The sequence below is a fragment of the Salvelinus namaycush genome, chromosome 33 (assembly GCF_016432855.1).
Source record: "Salvelinus namaycush isolate Seneca chromosome 33, SaNama_1.0, whole genome shotgun sequence".
Taxonomy (NCBI): domain Eukaryota; kingdom Metazoa; phylum Chordata; class Actinopteri; order Salmoniformes; family Salmonidae; genus Salvelinus; species Salvelinus namaycush.
In genome coordinates, this window is record NC_052339.1 from 15,505,977 (window position 1) to 15,518,822 (window position 12,846).

Sequence of the window (12,846 nt, forward strand, 5' to 3'; positions counted from 1 at the left end):
GAAAACATGATCTAATGTGAAGTACATGTGACAACATGAGGACCCACATTTTCAACAAGTGATACCGTGAAACGACACATTTGACAACATTTGAACATTTTCACATGTAAAACTTCAAGTTAGATTTTCACATGTGAATGTTTTTCACGTGAAAATTAAATTCCACATGTGAGATTTAGGTTTTCACATGTGAAAATGAAAATGATAATTTTCACATATGAAAGATGTAAAACATGTTATTCCCCTCACATGCGAAAAGGTGGTGTTATTAACATGTGAACTCTAATTTAAAAGATGTGAAAATGCGATTTCACATATGAAATTAGATTTTCACATGGGAAACATTTCACATGTGTTTTTTGGGAAGGGAAGTAATGAAATGGTATGGGTGTTTTAAGGTAAGTGGTACGCTGTTCAGCTAAAATAGTGTAAACATCTTGAATCAATATGAATACACTTGACATGATCACTTAGTGCTGACTTTTCAATATGACCCCACCTGGGATTTAAACTCAAAACCTCTGGATTTGGGGTACGCTGATCTTTCTGATGCGCCACAAAGTTTTCATTTTCAGAAGTCTCCTACAGATTCAGTACCTATAATACATCTCTGCACTTAGCAAAAGAGTGACATCTGCACTGCTATTTCAGTTAATCGGTTTATTCTCTCATTATTGATTTCATTGACTTATTTCAGCAATTTGTATTTTTGACCAAAGTGTTGGAATACAGTTGAAATTAGTTATTGACACCGACATGGTGACGTAGCAGGAAGATCGAAATGCCATGAACCAAGAGGTTGTAAGTTCAAATCCCAGATGAGGACATGTTGAATAATAATTACAGTATAAATAAACATAAACAATGTAATCATGTGTCGAATATGTAAGTTGAAAACACTGCGACCACGTGACGTTCCGGGGACATCATAATGAATGTTTTATTTTATGTGAAAAATATCCACGTGAAATTTCATTTGAAATATCATCACGTGAAGTGTTCCAAAACCATTGTTTCACATGATTTAACATGTGAAATTGTATGTGATCACGTGAAAATCCACATGTGAAACTTCATGTGAAATATCATCACATGGTTTTTCAGTAAGGTATCTCTCTCTCTCTCTCTCTCTCTGTATTCCCCTGTCTCTCTCCCTCCTCTTTCTACACATATTTGTTAGAGAGAAAGAGAGCAGAATTAGGTTTTAATGAAAAACGTATCAAGGGCTCAAATCAAAGTAGTTATTTTAACTTGATTGAAACATTATTGATGAGAAGAGATGGGGCCTGCTGTGTGTGTGTGTGTGTGTGTGTGTGTGTGTGTGTGTGTGTGTGTGTGTGTGTGTGTGTGTGTGTGTGTGTGTGTGTGTGTGTGTGTGTGTGTGTGTGTGTACATGCATGAATGCATACTTGTGCGTCCATGCATGTATTTGCACATATATGTGTGTGTGCGTGTGTCCGTCCCTCTCCGCAGGCGATTGGTGGACACAGAGGATGAGCTCAGTGACATCCAGTCGGACTCCGTGCCGTCGGAGGTGCGTGATTGGCTGGCCTCCACCTTCACGCGTCAGATGGGTCTGATGCTGCGCCGGACCGAAGAGAAACCGCGCTTCCGCAGCATCGTACACGCAGTGCAGGCTGGGATATTTGTTGAGAGGTTAGTTTGTCATCCAATGTCCTCCGAACATGTAGCATGTTTACTAAACTGGTGAGATCAGCACTGACAGTAACACACTCTCAGTGTATTTGTGAAGAGGTCGATTATCCTACAAATACACTAGATGGCCAAAAGTCGTCGAACATCTTATTCCAAAATCATGGGCAATAATATGGAGTTGGTCCACCCTTTGCTGCTATAACATTCTCCACTGTTCTGGGAAGGCTTTCCACTAGATGTTGGAACATTGCTGCAGGGGCTTCCATTCAGCCACAAGAGCATTAGTGAGATCGGGCACTGATGTTGGGCGATTAGGCCTGTCTCGCAGTCGGTGTTCCAATTCATCCCAAAGGTGTTCGATGGGGTTGAGGTCGGGGCTCTATGCAGGCTAGTCAAGTTCTTCCACACCGATCTCGACACACCATTTCAGTATGGAACTCGCTTTGTGCATGGGGGCAATGTCATGCTAAAACAGGAAAGGGTCTTCCCCAAACTGTTGGTATTGAGTGAATTTCAGCATTCGGCGATCCCGTTCTGTGAGCTTGTGTGGCCTATCACTTCACGGCTGAACCTTTATTACTCCCAGACGTTTCCACTTCACAATAACAGCACTTACAGTTGACCGGGGCAGCTCTAGCAGGTCAGGAATTTAACGAACTGACTTGTTAGAAAGGTGGCATCCTATGACAGTGCCACCTTGAAAGTCACTGAGCTCTTCAGTTAGGCCATTTTACTCTCAATGTTTGTCTATGGAGATTGTATGGCTGTGTGCTCGATTGTATATACCTGTCAGCAACAGATGTGACTGAAATAGCTAAATCCACTGATTTGAAGGGGTGTCCACATACTTTTGTAGTGTATATGGTCGGTGAATTTCATACTGAATTAGGATATCCCACATTCAGCTCACTGTTAGTCTCTCTTGACAGATTGTTAGCAATAACAGCCCCCATAATCAAATCAAGTAGCTTGCATTTAAGATTTGCTTCTGGGTCCCAAGGTTATCTCATGCTAGCAGTTACCCATAGACTTCCAGTCATTGCGCAAATGCTAGTTAGAATTGGCTCACGAAACTACTTCTAACTTCCATCATACTGGACACAGAGACATACAAATGGTATCCACGGGTTCATCTGCCTCTGGGGAAGTAGATTAAGGCCCTCGTTGTCAACATCCTGATGTATCCCTTTAATGGATGGGAGTACCATATTTTGGCCTCCTGTCAATGGAGCCATCAAAGTATTTTCAAAGTAATTTTGTCCTGTAGAGAATGCCTTATCATAAAGAACCCTACATGAAAGTGTCTGCATCCAGTATCCAGCAATCTCTGCCCAAGCCCTGGGTGGGTGTATTTGATAGCATACAGTATGTATCAGTTTCACAGTAGAAGGGTAAACCCCAGCCTAGATGATAAGCATTGGGAAGGTCACCCATCACATCCCTGTTGTGAGGTATTTCCCCCAGAACCATCCTTCCCGTACCCTTGAAATGCTAATACCACGAGCCATCTCCCCACGTCCACCTCCACCAATCAGTGGTCCTTGGCTCTCTGGGTGTCCTAACATTGTGTGTGTGTGTGTGTGTGTGTTATCTCTCCCTGACAGGATGTACCGCCGGACGTCCAACATGGTGGGATTAAGCTATCCGCCCAGCGTGATCACGGTGCTCAAGGTATTATGAACCGCAGCCTGGCAAGGGCGGCGATAGGCCAACAATGCAGGGGGAAGTCTGAGATAGTCCAACGGGGTGGAGGGGAGAGAGGGTCAGGCCTGCGTTACGCCAAACAGGCCAGGGCAACCGAGATAAAACCCTACATCATTCACAACTTCACCCTATTTCATACACAGTATATGATGGAGTAGATATGTGTAGAATCACAGTACATACAGGCCGCATGCTTTCATTTCAAGTCATTCTCCTCCGATGCCAGAATACATGGGGGTAAAAGCAGCATTTGACAAAAATACAATTTATTTTTACTATTTTTACTATTTTTACTAATGGCTGTCTTGTAATGAGTAATCATTTGTGTCCCGGTTACTGAAAGCAGGACCTATTCACATGCAAAAGAACACAAGGTATTAATACACTGCTGATCTTATAGAAGGGATTTTCATGTAACGTGTTGTTATTGCTGTGTAATAGTGGCGTAGCGTGCCATGTTTTCATGCCCATGACGTAATGACTCTTCATCTGCAGAGAGAGATGACCGAATTAGAGTTTTGTTTGATCTGTTTAATCTGGTGTGATGATAAAGTAGATCTCTCTCTTTCTCTGCTATCGTCACACACACACACACACAGACACACACACACACATATGCTTGCACGGACACACACACACACACAGCACCTAACCATCTGGGTAACCCTAACTGGTTGCTCAGAGGCACAGAGGTCAATTAGAGGTCAATAGTGTGTTTTGTTTTATGCACATCATAAATTATGACATATGTGGTCTCTCGTGGGGTTTGGGTTCAACACCCTGTTCCTTCCCCATCAGTAAGATGAACTTAACTGTCTCATGACATGCACTGCTTCTATTTCATAACTATACAAAACTGTACAACAACCGTTAACCTAAACCTTGACAGGTCAGAATCCATACTAAACCAGGAAAAGCCTGTAGAATAGAAAACCAGGACTCTGTGTCATAAACTTACTGGACCAACCCTGTACAGTTTAGACCAATGTCCTGATAGCATGGGGGATTGGCCATCTGGCAATTCTGGTAAATGCCAGATGGGCTGGAATTGTTTTGTTGTTAGGTGGGCTGGTCAAAATTGACACACATCCAAAAAATGTTTATGTTATACTAATCAGTGGGCAACGGCCGGCCCCCCCCCTCCCACAATGAGCCAGCCTGGTTTTCTAAAAGAGTGAGCTGAGGTCACACAAACTCACTTTCAAAGTAAAATGCGGCATCAGCAAAAATACCTGCTCAGACTCTGTCATCAGACAGTCTAGATCATGGATCGTAAAAATAAAATGAATGGGTGCCTATAAACGTAGAAAGAGCTAATTCTACATTGTCACCTCACTCAAAACGTCCTATTTTTTGGGTGGCTAAAACTATAATCTGGTGCATTATCCTCATGATTCCTGTAATGAAAGTGTCTGCCCTGCCCCTGTGCCTGCGCTCGAGAGAAAGATGTGTTCTGACCATATAACATTTCAAAATGCAATTGAGGGAAAAACACCGCTTGGGAGCTTCGTCCCCTTGTCCCTGCCGAAGAGAGGAGGGTCTCAGCTTTCTGTAGGCATTTCTTTCTCAACACTCAATATTCAGCTCAATAGCAACTATGTATTTTACACCCAAGATATTTGATATGTCTTTGGGATATGGAGTGCCGCGCCTACAACTGCAACGTTTCTTGTTTGGAAATAACATTTACTGTTGGATCAATACATGGGTATAAAATACAATTACATCTGTAGTCCTATTTTAACAGACTTGTTGGCTGGTGTGGATAAAATGCCAGGACCAAACTCTTGACCCAGGCCGCACCTGGCTGGCAACAATCCTTACCGATGATGTGATATTATCATGCCTCACCTTATGAATCATTCACTGGCTGGCTTGACTGTTATTAGATTTCTTCCAGCTATCTCACAAAGCTATTTTCTTCTTATTCTACTCTAAAACCGCTAAATAACACAGTGTTGAAATGAAAAGCTCTGTTGACTGCTTACCCCCGTTCCTTCTGTATTCAGCCTGCTGTCCTGACCTGTCATTGGTTGATTCACACGGAGACTGGACAACTTGGCTTAGTCATCTTTGAGCTAGCTAGCTAGCTAGCTGGCTGGCTGGCTGGCTGGCTGGCTGGCTGGCTTGGCTGGCTGGCTGGCTTGGCTGGCTGGCTGGCTGGCTGGCTGGCTGGCTGGCTGGCTGGCTGGCTGGCTGGCTCTCTCTCTCTCTCTCAGTTCCTCTCTCTCTTTCTCCCTCTGTCTTTTTCGCTCGCTCCAGCCCATCCCTCTTTCTCTCTCCATCTCCATCTCTCTCTTTCAGTATGCCTGCAGGCTGTGTAAGCCAGTGGCGGGAGACAGAGATGGAGAGCAGGCGAAAACTTCCAATTTAAAGATTTAAATCTTTAATGTGTTGTAATTCAAATGGCCCCTGCAACAGACATGTCAGAAGAACTCCACAGAACTTTGTTGGAAAGAGAGAGAGAGGGAGGGATTGAGGGAGGGAGGGAGTTGTATAGAGAATGAGAGAGAGAGATGGGGGAGGGAGGGAGGGAGAGAGAATGGGGAGAGAGAGAGAGAATGGGGAGTGATGGAAAGAGAGGGAGTGAGAGGCAATGGGGGATAGAAGGAGAGAGAATGGGGAGTGATGGAGAGAGAATGGGGGAGTAAGGTAGAGAGAATAGGGAGTGATGGAGAGAGAAAGGGGGAGTAAGGTATAGAGAGAATGGGGAGTGATGGAGAGAGAAAGGGGGAGTAAGGTAGAGAGAGAATGGGGAGTGATGGAGAGAGAAAGGGGGAGTAAGGTAGAGAGAGAATGGGGAGTGATGGAGAGAGAAAGGGGGAGTAAGGTATAGAGAGAATGGGGAGTGATGGAGAGAGAAAGAGGGAGTAAGGTAGAGAGAGAATGGGGAGTGATGGAGAGAGAAGGGGGGAGTAAGATAGAGAGAATGGGGAGTGATGGAGAGAGAAAGGGTGAGTAAGGTAGAGAGAGAATGGGGAGTGATGGAGAGAGAAAGGGGGAGTAAGGTAGAGAGAGAATGGGGAGTGATGGAGAGAGAAAGAGGGAGTAAGGTAGAGAGAGAATGGGGAGTGATGGAGAGAGAAAGGGGGAGTAAGGCAGAGAGAGAATGGGGAGTGATGGAGAGAGAAGGGGGGAGTAAGGTAGAGAGAGAATGGGGAGTGATGGAGAGAGAAGGGGGGAGTAAGGTAGAGAGAGAATGGGGAGTGATGGAGAGAGAAGGGGGAGTAAGGTAGAGAGAGAATGGGGAGTGATGGAGAGAGAAAGGGGGAGTAAGGCAGAGAGAGAATGGGGAGTGATGGAGAGAGAAGGGGGGAGAGTAAGGTAGAGAGAGAATGGGGAGTGATGGAGAGAGAAAGAGGGAGTAAGGTAGAGAGAGAATGGGGAGTGATGGAGGGAGAAAGGGGGAGTAAGGCAGAGAGAGAATGGGGAGTGATGGAGAGAGAAGGGGGAGAGTAAGGTAGAGAGAGAATGGGGAGTGATGGAGAGAGAAAGGGGGAGTAAGGTAGAGAGAGAATGGGGAGTGATGGAGAGAGAAGGGGGGAGAGTAAGGTAGAGAGAGAATAGTCCGATTTATAACTCACCTTTAGCTGTACATGGGGATTCTGTTCTTGTTCGTTATTACTGAGGTTCATGTTATGACTCCTAACAGCCCCTGGCTTTAAACTCATGTAACATACTGTATCATCAAACAAACTAGAAATAACGTCTGATGTAAAAACATGCCTACTGCCTTCTGACCCTTAATGTATTCTGATTTAGGCTCTATGCTTTTCAAATGGTCATGCAGGCTTTCAATAAGGTGAATTTATTGTGAAATAATACTTGAATATAGCAATATAAAGGAAAATAAAATGCATGAGATGCACACCATTTTCATTTTATCAGATACCCCTCCCTGCTCCTCCTCAGTTATTTCCTTTACAGAGACATTCAGATTTCATATTGTCTTTCAATACTTGTTCTGACAATGACTTCCTCTCACAGCACGTGGACATGTGGTCATTTGACGTGTTTGCCCTGAATGACGCGAGTGGGGACCACGCGTTGAAATTCATATTCTACGAGCTGCTCACAAGATATGACCTCATCAATCGCTTCAAGGTAAGCTGATCAGAACAGGACCGCATCTCATTCTCTCCCACTCCCTTATCTACCCCCCTGTGGGCATTGATGAGTGACGTTCTTTTCAGTCGATTTTAATTCCATTGAATCAGAAGGTCTCAGAGGTTGTATGACTATCTGGACCTGCATCACAAGGATATCAAAGTCTGTGTTGATAAATGCATAGCAACAAATACCCATTTAACCATTTTTGCTCAGGGAGAAGGGAATCAATTGCTTAAATAAAAATGTTCTCTCCTCCTCCCCTTCATCTTCACTGATTGGAAAATACTTGGTGAACACAATATGGTTGAAGCTCATCATTAGGCCGGTCAACTATTTCAGATAGCTAAAATGAAGGACAGGAGGCGATGAGAGGAAGGAACTTTTTAAATGAGAAAAGCCAATCTGTGTAAGAGCCAGAATGAGAGATTTCCCTCAGGTCACTGGCTGAGCTCTGTTGTTTTCGTTTGTTGTTCAGATTCCTATCTCTGCCCTGGTGTCCTTTGTGGAAGCCTTGGAGGTGGGCTACAGCAAACATAAGAATCCCTACCATAACCTGATGCATGCTGCAGATGTCACTCAGACAGTACACTATCTATTGTTGAAGACAGGCATGGTGGTAAGAGACATTTTATTTTCATGTGTGTGTCTGCTTGCTTTACGTGCGTGTGCGTGCATGTGTGTGTGTGTGTGTCCACAGGAGGGTACCTGCAGTATTCTTGTTTGATTAAGTCTGACCCACACTCTATCAGCTGCATTTATGACGCCATGGAGGCAGTCAGTCAGCTGCCACCCTCCTGCCTGCAGGCCATGTCGTAGAGTCAGTCAGTCAGCTGCCACCCTCCTGCCTGCAGGCCATATCGTTGAGTCAGTCAGTCAGCAGCTACCCTCCTGCCTGCAGGCCATGTCGTAGAGTCAGTCAGTCAGCTGCCACCCTCCTGCCTTCAGGCCATATCGTTGAGTCAGTCAGTCAGCAGCTACCCTCCTGCCTTCAGGCCATATCGTTGAGTGTGTGTGTGTGTGTGTGTGTGTGTGTGTGTGTGTGTGTGTAGAAAAAAAAAAGTAGAAAAAAAACAGGTTGACTCACCCTACTTGTAGAGAAGCGCCAATGCCATCCTCCTCTCTTTCATGTTGCTGAAACGGTCTATGTCATACAGTGCACGCTTTTAGTTTGTGTTGTCCTGAATCAAATCAAATGTATTTATAAGGTCATTTTTACATCAGCAGATGTCACAAAGTGCTTATACAGAAACACAGCCTAAAACCCCAAACAGCAAGCAATGCAGATGTAGAAGCACGGTGGCTGGGAACAACTCCTTAGAAAGGCAGGAACCTAGGAAGAAACCTAGAGAGGAACCAGGCTCTGAGGGGTGGCCAGTCCTCTTCTGGCTGTGCCGGGTGGAGATTATAAGTACATGGCCCTTAAGGCCAGATCGTTGGCGACTTGGCTAAAATGCTTACTCTCTAGCCTAGCTTCCTTTCATGGGTAACAATTAGCCAACTAGTTATTAGCCTATCAGAATTGGCACTATAATTATTGGCCAGTATGGAGAATTAAGTAAACTATTAAGTAAGTAAGTAATAGTTAAAATACAAAAGGGAAAATAAATAAACATAAATATCAGTTGTATTTACAATGGTGGTTGTTCTTCACTGGTTTCCCTTTTTCTTGTGGCAACAAGTCAAAAATCTTGCTGCTGTGATGGCACACTGTGGTATTTCTCCCAAAAGATATGAGAGTTTATGAACATTTTTATTGTTTTTGAATTCTTTGTGGGCCTGTGTAATCTGAGGGAAATATGAATCTCTAATATGGTCATACATTTGCCAGGAGGTTAGGAAGTGCATCTCAATTTCCCCTTACATTTGTGGGCAGTGTGCACATAGCCTGTCTTCTCTTGAGAGCCAGGTCTGCCTACGGCGGCCTCTCTCAATAGCAAGGCTATGCTTACTGAATCTGCACATAGTCAAAGCTTTCCTTAATTTTGGGTCAGTCACAGTGGTCAGGTATTCTGCCACTGTGTACTCTCTGTTTAGCGCCAAATAGCAGTATTTTTGTTAATGATTTACAATTTGTCAAATAATTATCTTTTCTCATGATTTAGTTGGGTCTAATTGTGTTGCTGTCCAGCTTGCTTAGGGGGCTCTTCTCCAGGTTTATTTCTCTGTAGGTGATGGCTTTGTTATGGAAGGTTTGCGAATTGCTTCTTTTTAGGTGGTTGTAGAATTTAACAGCTTTTTTCTGGATTTTGATAATTAGCGGGTATCGGCCTAATTCTGCTCTGCATGCATTATTTTGTGTTTTACGTAGTACACTGAGTATATTTTTGCAGTCTCAATTTAGTGTTTGTCTTATTTGGTGAATTCTTGGTTGGTGAGCAGACTCCAGATCTCACAACAATAAAGGGCAATTGGTGCTATAACTGATTCAAGTATTTTTAGCCAGATCCTAATAAGAGTGTCAAATGTTATGTTCCTTTTGATGGCCCATCTTGCATTGTCTCCCAGATTGTTCACAGCTTTGTGGAAGTTACCTGTGGCGCTGATGTTTAGGCTCAAGCTGCATCCCTGTCTCACCCCATGTCCCTGTGGAAAGAAATGTGTTTGTTGTTTGCCAATTTGAACCGCACACTTGTTGTTTGTGTACATGTATTTTTTATAATGTCATATGTTTTTTCCCATCACTGCTTTTCATCCATTTTTATAGCAGAACCTCATGCCAAATTGAGTTTAAAAAAACATTTGAAATCAACAAAGCATGAGAAGACTTTGCTTGTTTGTTTGTTTGTTTGTTTGTTAATTAGGGTGTGCAGGGTGAAAACGTGGTCTGTCGTACAGTAATTTGGTAAAAATCTAATTTGACATTTGCCCAGTACATTGTTTTCACTGAGGAAATGTAAGAGTCTGCTGTTAATGGTAATGCAGAGGATTTTACTAAGTTTGCTGTTGACACATATGCCACGGTAGTTATTGGGGTCAAATTTGTCTCCAATTTTGTGGATTGGGGTGATCTGTCCTTGGTTCCAAATATTGGGGAAGATGCCAGAGCTGAGGATGATGTTAAAAAGTTTAAGTATAGCCAATTGGAATTCGTGTCTGCATATTTTATCATTTAATTTAGGATACCATCAACACCCCAGGCCTTTTTGGGTTGGAGGGTTTGTATTTTGTCCTGTAGTTCATTTAATGTAATTGTAGAATCAAGTGGGATATGGTAGTCTTTAATAGTTGATTCTAAGATTTGTATTTTATCATGTATATGTTTTGCTGTTTGTTCTTTGTTATAGGGCCAAAAAGATTGGAGAATTGGTTAATCCATATACATGTATCTCCGTTTTGGATAATAACTCTTTGTGTTGTTGTTTGTTTAGTGTTTTCCAAATTTCCCAGAAGTGGTTACATGCTATGGATTCTTCAATTACATTGAGCTGATATCTGACGTGCTGTTACTTCTTTTTCTGTAGTGTATTTCTGTATTGTTTTAGTGATTCACCATAGTGAAGGTGTAGACTCAGGTTTTCTGGGTCTCTATGTTTTTGGTTGGATCGGTTTCTCAATTTCTTTCTTAGTTTTTTGCATTCTTCATCAAACCATTTGTTATTGTTGTTCATTTTCCTAGGCTGTCTGCTTTTTAAATATGATGGTGAAGCTGAGGGGCAAATATACTGCGAAGTTTACACCTTTACTATTACAGTGAAATGTTTTGTCCAGGAAGTTGTTGCTTTCTCTCTCCCCGCATCGCTCTCTCTCTGACCACATGATATGCTCCCCACTGAGACTTCATTGATCCTGGTCCTGAGTTAATCTCTCCTGACTGTTGGGTATTCATTTCTGTCACCTCCCTGCTGCCCGGTCATTAACCACCCAGTGATATGTAACTGTTTAATGGTCTTTCGGATGATTCATGGCTGATGATGTGTGGATGTGTGAATGATGATGTGAGGGGCAAGGGTTATGATCCATGAAAGATGTCATAGTCACCCTTGTAGCGGTTGGATTCCCATTGGTTTGATTCCAAATGTGCCGCTTACACATTGCCCCATTGGATCCTCATTGGTCCAATCAATGTGCTGGCAAAAGCATATTTATTTTTTAGTATGTCCCCACTCAGGGGTGGCATAGATTTTGTCCCAAATGGTGCCCTATTCCTTACATACTGTAGAGCAATACTTTTAACCAGAGCCCTATATGCCCTTGTAAAAAGTAGTGCACTACAAAGGGAGTAGGGTGTCATTTGGGAAGAAACCATAGCCTGGCTGGGTGCCCGAAATGACAGCTTGGTTTTTGGAGCTCTCTCTCTGACACCTTTAAATCCACAAGAAAGCCTGTAAAACTGTCAACAGGGTTTATGAGTTGCTGGAATCATCACTGTTATCAAAATGTGGATGCAGCACATTCATAATAACCATAAAGCCGCTGTCTCTGTCATAAAATCATTTCAAATTGCCAACAAATGCCGTAAAATCAACTTTTACTGCTTAGAGCCTGCATATTAAGACATGAAATCATGTAAAAGCAAGTGTGAGTTAATAAAGCTATGAAGGACAGTGTAAAAAGAGAAGAGTTGTAGTTTACAAAAAGGATTAAGGGGCAATCAGCAGTAGCTACATCATTTTTTACTTTTAATACATACTTATTGATTATTGAAGATTATAACTTAAAAATGTACCCTGTCAAAATCCAAAATCGAAGTTTGTTTTACTCCAATGTTTGTTAGCAAAGTAAATGTAAACAAACTCTATATAGCCTCAAAGCATGGTTAACACTAGAACCGCTGGGCCTCAGAGGGTCATTCTGACTGCAACATTCTAACAGTGTAATTAATACATTTCATATATGCTATCCTTCAAATAATAATTTGGTTGTGTTCATGAAGGTGTTAGGTAACATTAGAATGCATTTTCCCCCCGTTTCAAATAACAAAATAGCATTTTCATTAGTCTATGTTACTGTAGGCTGTATGTAAAATAAAAAAACACAAAAATTAAACTGTTCAATAAGTAGTATTTGAGTTTGAGTTTGAGTTTATTTTTACAGGGACAGTGCACATTAATCAACGTTTCAGTAAAAGTGCCGGTTTTAGCCAGCCGGCTAATTTTCAACCGCAGTCCCTGGGCAGGTTATTAAAAACAATTACAATATAGACAATAGCAACATAGAACAAGACATAGCATACAGACATAGCAACATAGGACAAGCAAGACGTAGCATACAGACAGAGCAACATAGAACAAAAAGCAGTAAGACAAAATTCATAAAAGCAACAAAGTGTTTCCACACCTCACAAGTTACAGACAACAGACATGGAAAGCGGCAACACACAGCTAGGGACCATGTTCACAAATCTGATTGACCTTTAGCCATGTCTTCAAGCATTTT

General features: G+C 42.5%; 1 protein-coding gene across 1 annotated transcript in view; it reads left to right on the forward strand.

Annotated features, from left to right (window-relative positions):
* The window catches only part of pde1ca (phosphodiesterase 1C, calmodulin-dependent a), a 135,788-nt gene that overhangs the window by 84,656 nt on the left and 38,286 nt on the right, over window positions 1-12,846 (forward strand). The window contains exons 4-7 of the mRNA XM_038973044.1: window positions 1,474-1,656; window positions 3,261-3,327; window positions 7,348-7,464; window positions 7,946-8,086. Coding sequence (XP_038828972.1) covers window positions 1,474-1,656; window positions 3,261-3,327; window positions 7,348-7,464; window positions 7,946-8,086 — 508 coding nt within the window. The remainder of the gene's footprint in view (window positions 1-1,473; window positions 1,657-3,260; window positions 3,328-7,347; window positions 7,465-7,945; window positions 8,087-12,846) is intronic.